Source organism: Ranitomeya variabilis, chromosome 8, assembly GCF_051348905.1.
Source record: "Ranitomeya variabilis isolate aRanVar5 chromosome 8, aRanVar5.hap1, whole genome shotgun sequence".
Taxonomy (NCBI): Eukaryota; Metazoa; Chordata; class Amphibia; order Anura; family Dendrobatidae; genus Ranitomeya; species Ranitomeya variabilis.
This window is the reverse complement of record NC_135239.1, coordinates 18,116,696-18,136,018: the sequence shown is the minus strand read 5'-3', so window position 1 is coordinate 18,136,018 and position 19,323 is coordinate 18,116,696. Positions and strand designations below refer to the sequence as shown.

The following is a 19,323-nucleotide window of genomic DNA, read 5'->3' as shown; positions in this document are numbered from 1 at the left end:
TCCTGACCTTCCTGGTTCTTTAATGTGGTGTTTGATTCACCGATCTGTTGTGGCGCGATCTTTGGGCCGTGCGGCGTACTAGTAACGACACCCCAGCACAGATAATCATAAGCCTCTATTTATGGCCAGAGAGAATTGTCCTGGACTGTGGACCTGGGTCACGCAGAGCAATTTGTTCATCGCTAATCTTTCTTTGTTAGGTTTTTCATTTAATAATTCACAATATGTTTTTTATTGGTGAAAGGTCTGGGCTGCAGGTTCATCTCCAGAACTCTTCTGGAGGAGCCATGCTGCAGTGATGGATGCAGTATGGGTTTTAGCATTGTCTACCAGAAATATGCAAGGCCTTCCCTTAAATATAGATTTACTGGATGGAAACATATGTTGTTCTAAACCTTCTGTATAAAGCTCAGCATTGACAGCACTTTCATGTGTAAGCTGCCCATGCCGTAGGCACTAATGCACCCCAGACCATCAGAGATGCAGGAACTGTGTGCAGATAACAAGCTGGATGGTTCTGTTTTCTCCTGAGTCATGGCGTCCCCAGTTTCCATAAAGAATTTCAAATGTTGATTCTTTCGACCTCAGAACAGTTTTCCATTTTGTCTCAGTCTATTTAAAGAGTTTTTACCCAGAGAAGATGGTAGGTTTTCTGGTTAGTGTGGATATATAGCATATTCATTCTTCACAGCTTTCACTTGCATTGTAGAGCTGTGTTCACAGACAATGGTTTCTGGAAGCATTTCTCAGCCCATACAGTGATTTTCATGACTGAATCATGCCTGTTTTCAATGCAGTGCCGCCTGAAGGCCAGAGACCATGAGCATCCAGTATTGACTATCGTCTTCGTCCCCTGTGCACATGGATTTCTACAGAATCGCTGAATCTTTTGGTGATGTTATGTTCTATAGATGGTGGATATTCAAAGTCTTTACAATTTTACATTGAGCAACATTTTCCTGAAATTATTCCACAATATTTAGCCTTAGTTGTTCACAGATTGGTGATCTCTGACCATCTTTGCTTCTGAGAGACTCTGCCTCTCTCACAAGCTCTTTTTATATAGTCATGTTACTTAATTGAAAATTGACCCTGGTTGTGTTTCATTAGCACCACTTACTTTTCCAGTCTTTGTTAACCCTGTCCCAACTTTTTTTTAAAGATTCGTTGCTGCCGTCAATTTCTAAATGTGTTAATTTTTTTAAATGAAATGGAAAAATGTCCAATGTTCACCTTCCAACATGTGTTCTATGTTCTGCTGTCAACATATGGTGATAAGAGATCTTCAGATCATTGAATTCTTGTTTTCTTTGCATTTTACATATGGCGCCCCTCCATTTTTGGGATCGGGGTTAGCTCTGGTGAATTCTTTTGTTTCTTTGTTCATGTGTTCCTAGTGTATATTCCAGAGTCTGATTTTGGCTCGCTTACTAACCTTTCTCTTTCCTGATGATTTTGTCCCTATCTGCACATCCAAGATCTCACCTGGCTACTTGACCATTTTTCCTGCCAGCCTGCAACACCAGACAGATACTACTCCCAGGACATAGTACAGGGTTTCTACATAAGTCCACATCCCTGAATGAATGTATGAATTAATTAATTAAGTAAATGAATGAATTAAAAAGTGAATGCCAATGCTCCCCAGGGACCTGATAGTTGGAATTGCCAGTGCACAGACTGTGGCCGCCTTTTTTAGAGCTGTGAGGTCACCAATAACAGTGCTTTGAAACACCATTTAGTTAAATGAGTAAGTTAAATTATTTTTTAAAGTATTTTTTTTTTATTTTGCATTATCTGAATATAAATAAAAAGCTTCAAATTTGCACCAAAATGTGCATAATTTGGTATGAATTTTAGTTTATGGGTACGTCTACAATTTTTAGTAATAAGCGGGGCTCATAGCACCCAAACACCAATAATGAAAAATAACAAACAGGCAATCCCCACATGTGTTCAGGCTATCTAACAGCTGCAGGAACTCTAACATAATATACGAGCACTGACAGATACTCGGATAGCACTTGGGCATGCCTGGACATTATCGAGCACGTTCGCTCATCTGCCGAAGCTGCAGCGTGAAGACAAGAAGAGGACGTCATCGTAAGAAGATGGGAGGCCCCGGACCGGACCGCGACGCCCACCGCAGCGGGACCGCCCCTGGGTGATTATAATCTAACCTCTTTTTCTCATCTTTCAGGATACATTTGGGGCTTATCTACAGCATTCCAGCGCAGATAATCACTATGCAGAGACTGGGGGAGAGTGACTGAGCATGTGTGTCCACCAGTGCTCGGGTCAGTGGATAGATCTGCACATTGCTATGTACTTCGAACACCGGGTGGCACTATATTCTGGAAGTAAATGTCTAGTGCTTAGTGAGCGTGCTCGGTTAAGGAGTTATCCGAGCATACTCGTGTCTTAAGTGCGTATTTTCGAGCCGTCACGGTTACATGTCTCGCGGTTGTTCGACAGCTGCGTCACCTGCAAGGATTGCCTGTTTGTTACGCATTCCCTGCACGTGTTGCAGCTGTCGAACAGCCGCGAGACCTGCAGCTACGGGGACTCGAGCATAGTATTCAAGCACACCAAAATCCTTGATTACCACTCGAGCATGCTCAGATAACACCTTACGCTCGTTCATCACTAGTCCGAACGTTTCACTGAATAATGTTTTTTTTCACACCATATAAATTGATATTTTATTCAGTGGATGTAATGTGTGAGCCAAAATTTATAGTGTTTTCAGTGAGAAATGATCTGTAATCACTAAAGCTGTGCTTACACAGGTCTATGAAGAAGGAACCTATAATAATATCATGATATAGTGCACATGACGATGTCTCAATGTTAACTGGATTCCTACATTTTCCTCTGAAATATCACATATCTATTTTTAACTAACATGTGAACCATTGTAGTCACTTCCACATAAGGCTGATGTTTTAACTCTTTCCTGACCAGCTGCCCTGCAATAATAACTATAGAGTAGAGGCCGCACTCAGACCTAATAGTACAGTAATAGACAAATTTACATTCTTTAATGTTTTGTTTCAGGTGTGGTATATCAGAGATTTGCAGAAATTTGCAGCACCTTACTTATGTCCCCTTTTTTTTGCTCTCTATTAATTTTTCTGATACAGAGCTCAATATTAACTGTATGGACATAGAATTTGAGGGTTTGACTATCTCCCTACTGCCACCACTAGATGGAGCTCAGGAGCTTGCAGCATACTCCTTATATATTTCGATCACTAATAGCTCAGTACTCAGTGTGCTCCCTCTAGTGGGGGCTGAGCACAGAGGTTCTTATAAAACTTTATGGTTGTTCAGCTATCCAGGCAGTCCCAGAGAGGCAGACATATCATTACTGCAACTTGTGCAGCCACACAGGGGCTCAAGAGGTAAAGGGGCCACTACCATGTCCAACGAAAGTGGAATTGTTCATTATAATGAGCTATTGGACAGCAAAGGGACCATTTATTGTTGCTCTTGCACAGGGGTTTATTTGTGTCTCTGTCCGCCAGTGGTCTCATAGACAATTAATCGAGTGGTGGTGCATATGAACGGCAGACGCTTCATTCGGAAGGATGAAAGGGGGAGTCCCAGTGTATGGACCCCACCAATCCCATGTTATCTATCTTTTAAGTCCTGAATTTTTCACAGTTGGGCATTTCAGTGGTGAGGATAATCATTGGAGTTTTGTTTTATATATAAGTGTACATGAGCCTATGACTTGATGATAACTGTCCTGATAGCCTTTTAGAGAAGACCATGCTTTGACTCCCTTCCTGGCCTCAGGGGTAAAGGGCTTTCCATTTGGAAACAGCTCAGGGATTACTGCAGTCTTTTGTGTAACGTCAGTCTATTCAATCCGGTTTAACACAATGTTTTGTTTTAGGGACAATGGGAACTGAACGCTGATTGACTGGGTGCTGATCTGGGAAATCTGCTAGGAAGGTGCGGGACGTGGATGAATCCATGCCATGTTTTAGAATGAGTCTCGATGACAGGTTGCTAAGCCTTCCCTTAAATCCACACAGGCCAACCACAGCACAAAACGCAATTTCTTGCAATAGTCACACAGCAGTAGCCCGGTCCATGGACATAGCACTCCGGTGACCTTTGACTGCCTGTGAATGACAAATCAAAACTCGCCATTCCCAAAAGCAGCTGGAGACAGAAGCCTTATATTCTCCACATAGAAAATGAAAGAATCTGCTCAGCAAGGTAAGGACCGTCCTTATATACAGATCATGGGGAATACAGGGTAAAGGGCTTCATCTGAGCATCATCATTCCTGCTGAGCATCATCAGATTGTAGGGAGATCAGTGGAGGCGAAGGATCTGATCTGTGCAGATGATGATGATGTGTGTATATGTGTCCCACATACTGTACAATGTATCAAATAATACACTTTACAATAATTCACACTGGATGACAGCGCTATGCACATCCACCCACAAAGCAAGCAGAGAGCGATCACTTTTGGATATAGTGCTTGCTGTAAACATGGAGGAATGGGAAAATGGGGGAAGGGTGGAAAAAATGGAAAGACAGAAAAAAATCAGGAATAGGGTAAATAAAGTAAGGAATCATCTGTACACGTGTAGGACAATCACAATGTTTCCGGCTTACAGTGTCGTTACAGCAGTGAAGGAGTTAATGCATCAAGATGCTTCCCTGGGTCTGTAAAACGGACTCCATCTTCCTTTCGGCTGCTGAGGACAGGGATGTGCTACATCCATATGTCCATAGGGGATTGTAGAACCTGCTTGTATTCTATATGTTTTTTTACGTCATCATGTAAAGGTTGGATGTTGCCCTTGAGCAGCTGCGTTATATAGAAAGACCCCAGGAAGCCGCCGGTATCTGCTGATTACACTTTTTTTTTTTCTTTTTTAATCCCCGTATGTGCTTTCTCCATCTAAGTGCTTCTAAAAAGAGTGCAGCGTGTCACACAAAAAATGCAGTCTATCGCAACGATCCCTCTCCAAAACGAGAAAGTCATAAACTCTCAGCCCATATGTCAGGCTGCAATGCTACCAAATCTGACTGGCGGCGTCTCTGCGATACGTTGTGGTGAGCGCTCAGAGAGGCAAAATAGAAAGAAATCAATGACACGTTGTATTTATAGAGCGCTTCATTTCAATGTCACTAGAAAGAAGATGAAGGCAGTCACTTGGGTCAAGCGGGCATTAATAGACAGAAAAATTCTGTTTCAGGCAGCAGATTCTCTGGACTGTTTGGCAGGAAGCTTGGCTTTAATCCTAGATTCCTACTGCCTGGCATCTGGTGGTCCAAAGCACTTTTACCACTGCATTTTTGGTTTCTTTTTTTGAGTATACAAATATTCCAGCAATCTGATTGATGGAGTTGCAGCCAAATAGAAGTTACTATACAAGGAATATTAAGGAATTTTGGTTACATTTCCAGGATGTCTTCTGTCCGGCATTGGTCTCTAGCAACTTTCCCTTTGTGCTTGGGTTTATTTTATGAGCAGATAATTAACCAACGCAGTATTTTTCAGCCAAAGAGATGCAGGGTATAAGTAGGAATACTACAGAGACTCTAGGATTGCAGTTGTCCAAATGGTTTCCGTATGGGTTCATCCTTTAATTTAGTCTATCATAGGAATTCTGATGTATCTCATAGGAATTCTGATAGAACCGGAAGTTATTTTCTTACTTCTCCTGCTCTCTGTAGCTCTTATTATGGGTACATTATTAGAATTTACAGATACATTTTATCATGCTGCCGTTTTCAAGATTCTGCACCATTGGGTTAACTGGACTATTAATTCAATATTTCCACCCAGGACTAGATGGGTGCTTCACATTGGTGCAAAGTTCTGACTTGTTATTTGCCATCCATAGTAATAGATAATGGTAGGGTGTCCGATTCTCTGCAATGTCAGTTATCATGAAACATTCCGACACATTGTTAAAAATCCCAAGTTCTTCAAGTTCTTTAGCACCAGACATTTATATGAGTCTGTGGCATTTTTGCGCATGTAAAGTTTATGCATAGTTTTACAACCAAACCTGAAATTAAAAAAAAAAAAAGCAATTTTGAAAATAATCTTGATGACAACGCTACAATTGTGTTATGCGGCTCCTATTTGGACCTTTTGTCTCCATGGTTACAGACTACAAACAAACCCTGTGTAGTCTGATGCCATAGTCATACTCTCTTGTCCATCTTTTGCGAACCTTCTATGTTACCAAGATATAGTGGTCAGATGGAAGGGCTAATGAGTGTAAGATCAGACACCATGGTAACATGGAGATATTGAATAAACAAATACTAGGAAACTTTTTTTACAAGTTTCTTCATTATTTTTTTAAGTGATTGGAAGCAATATTACTTTCCGAACATGGAAATGCTTTTTAGGGTCTGTTCACATAAGGTGGATATTTTGTGGAAACTCTGTAAAGTATGACGTGTGAGGTGAGTGAGATTTCACAAAATGTTATCCACATGGATTAAAATAAATGTACATAGAAACGACACAGAAATTAAAGGGAATCTTTCACCAGAAAAAAACGCTATGAACCTTCAGATATGGGGTTAATGTGCATGTTAATAGTGTTACTAACCTACCTGTTGCCCGCACTTAGAAAAACGCAGCGGAGAGAAAATGAACTTTATTCTCCATGGCAGTGTTCCGGTTTCAGTCACGGATGCTGGTTCAGACACTGCTCTGAGACTACAGAGGGGCAGCTGTAACAGCACCCCGGCCCTGACTGACAGCTGGCCCCAACTGACAGCCGGTCCCAATGTAGAACCAGTATTAGTCAGGGTCGCGATTACGGAAAGCGGACCTCTATCTGCAGGTTAATAGCGTTTTTTTTCTGGTGACAGTTAGCCTGTAACTTTCTGTATATTAAAACAGAATCGTAAAATTACGCAGCAAAATCTGCAACAATTTTTTTCCACTTCAATTTTGCCAAAAGTTACTGGATATTGGATTTACACCACTTTATCTGGTAACTAACCTACTATCCAGGCAGATCACACCAGTCACATTTTGCCCAGTACTGAACTGCTCAGCTGCGTCTCTTCACAGCTGTCACTAGTTCAGTGACAGCTCTATGAATCCGTCATGATCCGGACCGAGTTTTGAGTCCTGTCTTCCCCTTTTTCTGGTCAGGTCATGCCAGGGGTTAACTTTCTCAGCCTCAGTCTGGTCTCAGATTTGCTATTTATCTCCGCTGTGTCCTGTAGACCATGTCAGTTACAGTTTCTGCCTACGGCGGCATGTGTAGCTGACTCCTTTTGCCCTGATTTGTCCTGCTGCTTGCTTACTGAACCTGTGCCTGTTTTTCCCCCTCTTCCCTTCCCGACTGAGTGTTCCCCTTTCCTGTATTGACTCTCTGGTTTTGACTTGCCTTGGATCCTGACCTGTGGCTTTGTCTCTTGTCTTTGACATATCTGGTCCTGACCGGTACTGACCCATTTGGCTTGTTGTTGACTCTGTGTTTGCTTATTCCTTTTGTACTGCGCTACAGTCTTATATTGACCCGGCTTGTTTTGACTATTCTGCTGCCACCTGGTGGTGGCCTTGCTGCTACACTGAAGGTCTGGTCTTGCTGTGTGCAGTCCTTCCACCACTCTATTGCAACCTGGTGGAGCTTGCATTTACCTGCATTGCAGCGGCGTGACGTGTGCAGTAAGCCCCCCAGAGTGGTTGCTTCAGGCAGAACTTTATCATTTCACTCAGTGGCTGAAACAAGAAAAGCAGGGAGTTTGCAATTCTGTATCAGAATAAGTGATCTGATGTCTTTAAAAAGACATGCTATAAAATTAATCAGCATAGAATTATTTTTGTTTTGGGGTTCACCAACAATTTCTTTGAACCTCCTAACTTCTTTGTGATCTATACTCAAGCAAGGGTGGACCTCCATAGCATCATAGTATTGCTAAAGTAGCACTCCCACCAAAGTTTTTATTCTCTTAATATATTGCAGCTACTGCACATATTATACAGCACTGTGCACTTACAATTGCTCATTTTGCCTTTCTACCCAGGTATTTCTTCTGCTTTCCATTAGGTTTATGATATCACAAGATCAAAAACTGATGAGCTGAATCCTTCTAAGCTCTAAGTAGAAACAGGAGGTCAATTTTCTCTGCACAAGTCATGTCATCACTCCAAAAGTCTATGGCAAAGGGGAGGGAGGAATGGAGCAGCTGGGTCAGGAGTTGAAGAGGGGGATGATTTTTTTTTCATGAACAAGAAACTTCCTGTTTCTATGTAGAGCAGAGAAAATAGAAGAATTAGCTGGGTACAAGGGCAAAATGAGCAATTGTAAGTACACAGTGCTGTATAATATGATTATTGCAATATACTAACAGGATAAAAACTTTATTTACTGTGTTACTTATTATGGGAAGTGGCAGAAAGAAACAACTACAAGAATGGAGTGCCAAAGCTACCTTTTTTTTTTCTCCAGTTATCTATTCTTCATCATATTTTGTCCAAATATGGTACAATCCTGCACAGTGCTCTTGTTTCATTAGCTTTCTTCTCCTGGGTTGGTGGACCTTGTAGTTCGACACTCAACTTTTCAACCACCTCGTATGGCCCTTGCCACTTGTGCAGGAATTTACTTTCCACCGTGGGGATCAACACCAACACCTGGTCTCCAAGGCTAAACTGTCTCAGACTCGCCGACTGATTGTAGACCCTTGCCTGGGTCTCTGGTGCTTGAAGGAGGCTCTCCCTCACAATCGGCATCATGCTCTCAATCCTGTACTGTATCTAAGTCACATGTTCAATAATGCTTCGGTGGGGTGTTAAATCCGCTTCCCAGGTCTCCTTTGCAATGTCCAGAAGTCCCCGAGGGTGCCATCCTTATAACAGCTTGACCGCCGAGAACCCCGTAGAGGTCTGTGGGACTTCTCTAATGGAGAACAGTAGGTATGGTAACAGGCAATCCCAGTCCCAGCCATCTTTCCCAACGACCTTCTTCAGCATAGACTTCGAGGTCTTGTTGGACTTTTCCATTAGGCTGTCCTTCTGCGGATGGTATACAGATGTCCTAAGTTGGGCAATCTTTTTACCCCTTGCCACGTTTCTTAAAATTAAACAATGCTTAGTGTGAGGGTCAGACCAATTAATATAAAATAATTTTTGATGGAAAATAGTATAAATTATCAAAGTTGGTGTTGATTTCCAATAGTTTTCCTTGGACTACCCAACATATGACAAATCTATTAGCAGGCATGCACCTCTTTATAATACAGTTCATTTTAATCAGCAGTTAAGGGATTAAAGCTGGTGTATCACAAGGCAGTTTTAGAAGATTATTACGAGAATCAAAAGAAGAATGGAGCTCTTGATCCCAGGACCTGGAGTCTGCAGAGCCTCGTCCTGAATACAGTGGAGGTGTGCATGCTCCACGTCTGCTCCATTCATTATCTATAGGACTGCTGGAAATACTGTCCTCAGGTATTTCAAATAATCCCGAAGACTAAATGGAGCCGAGGTCGAGCATGCACACCTCCGTCCACTCCATTCAAGCTCAGGATCCAGAGTTCTTTTTTTTTTTTGGATCGCTGGAGGTCCAGTAAGTTATGTCCTATCATATGGATAGGGGATAACTTTTGAACTTGTGAATAACCCTATAAGTAACTGTGGCCTAGATGTTTTGAAGACATCATCCTTCTGCTTCATATATTGAAGATTTCCGGAACTTGTTGGATAATAGCGTTACTGTTATTGTTCTTCTGGCTATGGATGTAATTTAAACAGAAATGACCTAACGACCGGAAATAATTATATTCCATTATTAGCTATATATTATATATATTACACATAAACATAATGTCATTTCAGCAGTAATCTCCTGTAAAAATATACAGACGATTTCCTTGAGTATTACCTCTGATTAGGAATTATAGTGATCGATCACTAACAGAGAAAAAAAGGTGTATGAGTGACTTCATTACTTCTTACCGAAAACCAGAAGGACTCGTTGTTTATATAATTAAACATATACTGTATATATACACAGTTGTGTGAAAAAGTGTTTGTCCCCTTCCTGATTTCCTCTTCTTTTACATGTTTGTCACACTTAAATGTTTCAGATCAGCAAAAAATTTAGATATTGGATAAAGATAACACAAGTAAACACAAAATGCAGTTTTTAAATTAAGGTCTATATTATCAAGGGAAAAATAAATCCAAACCTACAGGGCCCTGAAAAAGTAATTGCTTCCTAAGCCTAATAACTGATTGGGCCACGCTTAGCAGCAACAACTGTAATCAAGTGTTTGCTATAACTGGCAATGAGTCTTTTACAACGCTATGGAGGAATTTTGATCACTCATCTTTGCAGAATTGTTGTAATTTAGTCACATTAGAGGGTTTCCGCGCATGAACCGCCTTTTTAAGGTCATTACAGCATCTCACTTGGATTAAGATCAGGACTTTGACTAGGCCACTCCAAAGTCTTAATTTTGTTTTTTCTTAAACCATTCAGAGGTGGACTTGCTGGTGTGTTTTGAATAATTGTCCTGCTGCATAACACAAATGCGCTTCAGTTTGAGGTCATGAACAGATGGCCAGATATTCTCCTCCAGGATTTTTTGGTAGACAGCAGAATTCATGGTTCCATTTACCACAGCAAGTCTGCCAGGTCCTGAAGCAGCAAAACAACACCAGAACATCACACAACCACCACCATATCTTACTGTTGGTATGATGTTCCTTGTCTGAAATGCTATGTTACTTCTACACCAGATGTAATGGGACATATACCTTTCAAAAAGTTCAATTTTTGTCTCCTCGGTCCACAGAGTATTCCCCCATAGGTCTTGGGGATCATGAAGATGTTTTCTGGCAAAACTGAGATGAACCTTTATGTTCTTATTGCTCAGCAGTGTTTTTTGTCTTGGAACTCTGCCATGTAGGCTAATTTTGCCCAGTCTCCTTCTTATTGTAGAGTCATGAGTACTGACCTTAACTGAGGCAAGTGAGCCTGCAGTTCTTTTGATGTTGTTGTAAGGTCTTTTGTGACCTCTTGGATGAGTAATCGCCGTACTCTTGGGGTAACTTTATCTGGCCAGACACTCCTGGGAAGGTTCATCACTGTTCCATGTTTTCGCCATTTGTGGATAATGGCTCTCACTATAGTTTGCTGGAGTCTCAAAGCTTGATAAATGGCTTTATAACTTTTTCCAGACTGATAGATCTTAATTACTTTGCTTCTCATTTGTTCCAGTATTTCTTTGGATCACGGCATGATGCCTAGCTTTTGAGGATTTTTTTGTCTACTTCACATTGTAAGGCAGGTCCTATTTAAGTGATTTCTTGATTGAGAATAGGGGTGCCAGTAATCAGGCCTGCATGTGGCTAAGGAATTTGAACTCGGCTTCCAAAAAATGTGATAAACCACAAATAATTTATGTTTTAAGGGGGGCAATAATTTTTTCACACACGGCCCTGTATGTCTGGAATTCTTTTTCCCTTAATAATTAAAACTTTCATTTAAAAACTGCATTTTGTGTTTACTTGTGTTATCTTTGTCTGATATTTAAAGGGAACCTGTCACCTGAATTTGGTGGGACCGGTTTTCGGTCATATGGGCGGGGTTTCGGGTGTTTGATTCACCCTTTCCTTACCCGCTGGCTGCATGCTGGCCGCAATATTGGATTGAAGTTCATTCTCTGTCCTTCGTAGTACACGCCTGCGCAAGGCAATCTTGCCTTGCGCAAGAGCAGTATGCTTTGCCCAACTGCGGGCAAAGCCGAAAAGCATTAGTGCGCATGCGCCGGCGCACTATGTCCCGGAATTTTTTCACTGTTTTCAATTGGATTGAGATCCGGACTATTTGCAGGCCATGGCATTGACCTTATGTGTCTTTTTTCAAGGAATGTTTTCACAGTTTTTGCTCTATGGCAGAATTCATTATCATCTTGAAAAATGATTTCATCATCCCCAAACATCCTTTCAATTGATGGGATAAGAAAATTGTCCAAAATATCAACATAAACTTGTGCATTTATTGAAGATGTAATGACAACCATCTCCCCAGTGCCTTTACCTGACATGCAGCCCCATATTATCATTGGCTGTGGAAATTTTTATGTTCTCGTCAGGCAGTCATCTTTATAAATCTCATTGGAACGGCACCAAACAAAAGTTCCAGCACCATGACCTTGCCCAATGCAGATTTGTGATTCATCACTGAAAACGACTTTCATCCAGTCATCCACAGTCCACGATTGCTTGTCCTTAGCCCATTGTAATCTTGTTTTTTTTTCTGTTTAGGTGTTAATGATGGCTTTCATTTAGCTTTTCTGTACGTAAATCCCATTTTCTTTAGGCGGTTTCTTACAGTTCGGTCACATACGTTGACTCCAGTTTCCACCCATTCGTTCCTCATTTGTTTTGTTGTGCAATTCCTGTTTTGGAGACATATTGCTTTAAGTTTCCGGTCTTGACGCTTTGATATCTTCCTTGGTCTACCAGTATGTTTGCCTTTAACAACCTTCCCATGTTGTTTGTATTTGGTCCAGATTTTAGACACAGCTGATTGGAAACAACCAACATCTTTTGCAACATTGCGTGACGATTTACCCTCTTTTAAGATTTTGATAATCCTCTCCTTTGTTTCAATTGACATCCTCCCTCGTGTTGGAGCCATGATTCATGTCAGCCCACTTGGTGCAAAAGCTCTCCAAGGTGTGATCACTACTTTTAGATGCAGACTAACGAGCTGATCTAATTTCATGCAGGTGTTACTTTTGGGTATGAAAATTTCAGGGTGATTCCATAATTTTTTCCTCAGAATTGATTGATTCCATAATTTTTCCCCTATGCTTGGTTAAAAAATGTAACCATTACTGACTACCACATTTTTTGATCATGATTTCTCTTAGAGTTTCTTAAAGTCAGAAAGTTGGCAACCTTTAAATATCCTTAGGATAGCCCATTAATATTAAAGAGAACTTATTACATAAATTAATGCTATTAACCTGCACATATGAGGTTAGTCTGCAGGTTAATAGCATTCTGAACCTGACCGGCGCTAACACTTAGACCCCCTCTAGCTTGTTAGCGTTCTGGTTTCAATTACGGGGGCAGCTCTGGTGCGGGTTCAGTCACCGGTCTGTGTCTAGTGAGTGGTGGCTGTAACTGTGGCCCCAGCACTGACTGACAGCAGCTCAGCATTAGAGCCAGCTGTCAGTCAGTGTCGGAGTCGCAGTTATAGCCACTGCTCTCGTACACAGAGTGAGGACTGAACTGATTCCGGTGCCTCCCGCGTCAATGAAACCCAAACGCTACTGGGAGGAATAAAGATAATTTCCTCCGGCAGCGGGGGTTAAAAATGCTATTAAACTGCAAATTAACCCCATATCTGCAGGTTAATTGCTATTTTACACATGATAGGTTCCCTTCAACTAGGTGGGGGGTCTGGATACTGGCACCCATTTTAATCAGCTGTTTGCTGGGGCAATAGAGCGCTCTGCATCCTCTTGTATACATCAGCTTCATGGTCTATCGTTCTTAGGATCACTATCTGATAGTGTAGTACCAAGTGCTGTGGCTCTTTGGAGTCCCAGATCAGAACCCAATCAGAACAAAGAGTGCAATTTCTCTTTATGTGTGGGTCCTCATTATTCATAAACTGTGAATGCCCCCCCATCCAGTGGCGGACACAGACACAAGAGAACCCTGGTGCATTAACAATATACGGGCCTTTGGCAGTCCATTAGCTCATAAGAATGTACAATTTCACTTGCTTTGAAGATAGTAGTGACCCACTTACCTCTTGGGCCCCTCTGCGGCTGGACAGTTTGCACCCTTCCACTCACCACTAAGTGACAGCTTATTTCCAATGCATAGTAATGGGAATATCGTTGGGAGGGTTGGGGAACACTATATTCATGAACAGTCTACTTGCAGCTGAATTTAGTACTGGAGAAAAAAAGGAAGTAATAAAATGCTGGAATCAGGGCGTATTACTACTTTTTTCATCCTACAGGTATTGCAAGATAGTTGTGAGGTTCTCTTTAAGGGTTTTGTCTCCGGCCTTGTGACGTGTGATGTACTTCTGATAGATTGACAGATCCTGCTAGCAGAATGTTTGCACTACTGGTTCAATCTGTGCTCTTTTTGATGCTGCAACCAGAATCAACTTTGCCACTACGTGATCAAAGGATCTGGCCAGTCTCAGAGCAGCTCTTACAAGCTTTATTGTAAGCACTGCTCTCCTTGCCTACAAGACCGGCCACAGCTGATACACTGCAGTGGTGACAAGAAAATTAGGCAATGAGTACTATATAATAAAATGAAAAATCCCCTGGATTTTTTTTTTTAGGAACGGAGAGGATTTTTAATAACAAATTCCAAAGTTGCTTGTTTGTACAAGCATTTTATGATGATAAGAAAACCCCCTTTTAAAATGGAGCATTGTTCTCATCATTGGTTAGAAACCAACATGTGACTGCAAATACAGACATACGCACACCTATTCTATTCAATGGTTGAGCGCATGTCAGGTTTTTCACATGGGCCGTGTGTCCATGTAAAAACCCACAGACATGTCAGTTTTTAAAAATTAATTTAATTAAGAATTAATAAAAAAGTGGAGTGGATTTTCGCATAATTGTCATAACCAGCAGAGGAAAAGCCCAAGTCTGGGGGTGGATGTAAATAATCTGGGACAAGGGACAATATCCCAAAAGGTTCACAGGCTATTACTAACAGCTCACAGATGTTTGCTTAGTCTTTACTGGTGAGTTTACAGGGAACCCCAGAAAGAAAATTTATGTAGTGACCCCTATAAATTCAAACTAACAAAGACTAAATAGACAGCTGTGGGTTGATATTAATAGCCTGGGAAGAGGCCATTACTAATCCCTGGGCTTGATGTCAGCTGACAATACAAAGCGGACATCAACCCCAACCCTATTACCCCATTTGCCACATGACAAGTGGGAAGAGCGAGGCTGAGTTCCAACTTTGGCGCATCTTACGGAGGGCTGATGTTGGTAGCCTGGGAGGGGAGACAATATCTCTCTGACCCCTTCCCAGGCTATTAATATCAACCCACAACTGTCTGTTTAACCTTTGCTGGTTTGAATTTATCGGGTTACCCTAGGTAATTTTTTCTTTCTTCAGTCCCCCGTAATCTAACTAGTAAAGGTTAAGCAAACAGCTGTGAGCTGTTATTAACAGCCTGGGAACCTTATGGGGTATTGTCCCTTGTCCCAGATTATTAACCTCAGCCGCCAGTCATGAGCTTTCCCTCTGCTGGTTATGAAAATTATGCGGAAGCCCACTCCACTGTTTTTTTATTTAATTCTTAATTACTGTATATACTCGAGTATAAGCCGACCCGAATATAAGCCGAGGCACCTAATTTTGCCACGGAAAACTGGGTAAGCTTATTGACTCGAGTATAAGTCGGGTATGCATTGTCTCCTCATCCCTGTCCTGCTATGTGTCGCTCCCCAGTCTCCTACTTGTATGCATGGCTGGGTGTCGTCCCCCGTCCTCCCCCTTCTATGCATGGCTCCGCGACCTCCCCCTTGTATGCATGGCTGGGCGTCCTCCCTGTCCTTCCCCTTCTATGCATGGCTCGGCGTCCTCCCCATCCCCCCCTTCTATGCATGGCTCCGCGTCCTCCCCCTTCTATGCATGGCTGGGCATACTCCCCTCTCCTCCCCCTTCTATGCATCACGGCTCGGCGTCCTCCTCGTCCTCCCCCTTGTATGCATGTCTCGGCGTCCTCCCCTTGTATGCATGGCGCCGCATCCTCCCCCATCCTCCCCCCCTCCTCCCCATCCTCCCTCGTCCTCCCCCATCATACTCACCCTCCTCGTGCGGTGGCTGCACGTCCCTGCATCTCCGTTGTCTCGGCAGCTCTCCTCTCCTCAGATTAGCGGTTACGTGGTACCGCTCATTAAGGTAATGAATATGCGCTCCACGCCTATGTGAGTGGAGACGTGTACATATTCATTAACTTAAGGAGCGGTACCACGTGACCACTGAGCAGAGGAGAGCAGAGCTTCCGGCGCCGGGACAACAGAGATGCAGGGACGTGCAGGACCGCCTGAGGAGGGTGAGTATGATGTCACAGCCACCACTGGTTTACAAACAACAGTATCACTATAATAATAATAATAATAATCTTTATTTTTATATAGCGCTAACATATTACGCAGCGCTTTACAGTTTGTACACATTATCATCACTGTCCCCGATGGGGCTCACAATCTAAATTCCCTATCAGTATGTCTTTGGAATGTGGGAGGAAACCGGAGTGCCCGGAGGAAACCCACGCAAACACAGAGAGAACATACATCACTGTGCTTGATTGGCCAGCAAACTCGCCTGACCTTAACCCCATAGTGAATCTATGGAGTATTGTCAAGAGGAAGATGAGAGACATTAGACCCAACAATGCAGACGAGCTGAAGGCTGCTATCAAAGCAACCTGGGCTTCCATAACCCCTCAGCAATGCCACAGGCTGATCGCCTCCATGCCACGCCGCATTGATGCAGTAATTGATGCCAAAGGAGCCCAAAACAAGTATTGAGTGCATTTACTGAACATACATTTCAGTAGGCCAACATTTCAGATTTTAAAATCATTTTTTCAAGCTGGTGTTATAAAGTATTCTAATTTACTGAGATAATGACTTTCTGGTTTTACAGTAATTGGCTGTAAGCCATAATCATCAACATTAACAGAAATATACACTTGAAATAGATCACTCTGTTTGTAATTACTTTATATAATATATAAGATTCACTTTTTCTATTGAAGAACTGAAATAAATTAACTTTTTGATGATATTCTAATTTTTTGAGATGCACTTGTAGATAATACACACACTATCTGGCCACATTCACATGTTCAATATTTGGTAAGCATTGTACATCAGCATTTGTAAGACTAAACCAAAAGTTGGTGAAAAGTGTAGAAGTGGTGACGGGTTTCTATTACATTTTTCTATGATTGTTCCTCTCCTCATTTTGGCTTATAAATACTGATGTAAAATAGTGGCCAAATACTGAATGTGTGAGCATGGTCTATATGCATATACCGTATATACTCGACTATAAGCTGAGATTTTCAGCCCATTTTTTTAAGGCTGAAAGTGCCCCTCTCGGCTTATACTCGAGTCATTGTCCCAGGGGGGGTCGGCGGGGGAGGTGGAGCGGCGACTGTGACATACTCACCTGCTCCTGGCGAGGTCCCTGCATCTCCGGTCTCCGGGCACTGACAGCTTCTTCCAGCGTTGAGCGGTCACATGGTACCACTCATTACAGTAATGAATATGGACCCGACTCCACTCCCATAGGGGTGGAGCCGCATATTCATTACTGTAATGAGCGATAACGGTGACTGCTCAACGCTGGAAGAAGCTGTTAGCGCCCGGAGACCGGAGATGCATGGACCGCGCCAGGAGCAGGTGAGTATAATGGAGAGGGGGAGCACTGCGCGATATTCACCTTTCCTCTTTCCGGGTGCCACTCCGTCTTCCGCGTCCTCTGCTGTGACGCTCAGGTCAGAGGGCGCGATGACGTGGTTAGTCCACGCCTTCTGCCTGAACGTTAGTGCAGAGGACGCGGAAGACATAGCGGCGCCGGAACGAGGACCGGTGAGTATTGCAAGTGCCGGGGGCCTGAGTGACGAGAGGTGAGTATGTCTTTTTTTTTTTTTTTAATCCCAGTGTGGCCGCCCTGCTTGTGAATCCCAGCCCCGCAGTGTGTTATGCATTATGCAGAGTGCGGGGCTGGGATTCACAAGCAGGGCGGCCACACAGGCGCAGTCTGCCACAAGACTGCATTGGAGGTCAGACGGTCAGAGCTCACTGCGCCTGCCCCAGCCAGTACTAAACAGCGCAGGCGCCGGATTTCATTGGAAAACAGTGCGGAGGGGGAAGTGCAGGGCGCCGAAGATTTGAATGACGGCAGTGTGGCGTTTGCAACAGGGGGGTTAAGACCTGCCTTCCTGGCTAAAGACAGGTATTTTGGCGAAATTATAAAACGCTTTATTTTGGCTTTAACTGCACCAATAACTAAAAGAGCCACCTTGTCAGAATGCAGCATTACTGCTGCACAAGGTGGCTCTTTTAGTTTCTAACGGCTGGAGGGGGTGACAGAGTCCCTTTAACCTACTGATATCTCAATTAATTTTACTGGTACCTATTTTTATTTTTGATATTTACCAGTAACTGCTGCATTTTCCACGTTAGGCTTATACTCGAGTCATTACGTTTTCCCATTTTTTTGTGGCAAAATTAGGGGGGTCGGCTTATACTCAAGTATATACGGTATATGCCAAATTCTTTTTATGTGATTTGGATTGCTCTTTTGGTTATATTCACTTTGCATTTTGTTAATTGCTAAAAATAAGCTATACATAAAACAAATATATAGCACAGATATATATGTATATTTGCATATTTTTAGTAATTACCAAAATTTAAAGTGAATGAACAAAAGAAAAATCTAAATTGCACCAATATTTGGTGACGGACATCACTTTCAAAACAGCATTAGTTCTAAATATATTTGTACACAGTTTTTAAGGAACTCGCAAAAAAGTTGTTCCACACATCTTGGAGAACTGACCCTAGATCTTCAGTGTATGTGCAGATCCTTCCTTTCTTCATGTGATCCCAGACAGACTTGATGATGTGAGATCAGAACTGTGTGGTGGTGGATCATCTTTTCTAAAAACAAAAAAATGTACCTAAGCACTAGCAGGCAGGTAATTGCAACTTACCCGTCTATTGTTCCCAGCGCCGTTCTCCCCTGATACAGAGCGGTCACAGACGCTCCTGTCGGGGATTCAGAAGCCTCTGCTGACATCACATCTACGGAGTGGAGGTTTCATTTCCGCTCCGCTCTGTCAACATGGTCAGACTTCCGAGGTCATTCTGATTGACAGCTGGATCCCCGCTGCTTAACTGGGGGAGCGGGCTGTCAATCAAAATTACCTAGGAGGTCCCACCCCATCGCGTCAGCAGAGGGAGATGAATCCCCGGGGAAGAACGGCGCTGTGCATAACAGGCAGTTATGTTGCAATTACTTGCCTGTTAGTGCTTAGATACATTCCTTTTCTTTTGTAAAGTCCCAGATATTCCCTTTAATGACATTGGTTGGATGTTTGGAGTCGTTTTTCGTCTGTAGAATAACTTTGGAGCCAATCAGAAGCCTTCCTGATAGTATTAACCCCTTTCTGACCTCGGACGGAATAGTACATCCGAGGTCAGAACCCCCGCTTTGATGCGGGCTCCGGCGGTGAGCCCGCATCAAAGCAGGGACACGTCAGCTGTTTTGAACAATGGATGGA

At 42.7% G+C, this 19,323-nt stretch overlaps 1 protein-coding gene across 2 annotated transcripts in view; it reads left to right on the top strand.

Annotated features, from left to right (window-relative positions):
- The first annotated feature begins 4,052 nt into the window (after positions 1–4,052).
- The window catches only part of DNAJC6 (DnaJ heat shock protein family (Hsp40) member C6), a 78,701-nt gene continuing 63,430 nt past the window's right edge, over positions 4,053–19,323 (top strand). Inside the window, exon 1 of one of the 2 annotated variants that reach the window (XM_077276594.1) lies at positions 4,053–4,230. In XM_077276594.1, coding sequence (XP_077132709.1) covers positions 4,209–4,230 — 22 coding nt within the window. In that variant the 5' untranslated portion in view covers positions 4,053–4,208. The remainder of the gene's footprint in view (positions 4,231–19,323) is intronic. The other variant, XM_077276595.1, reaches the window with a different exon arrangement.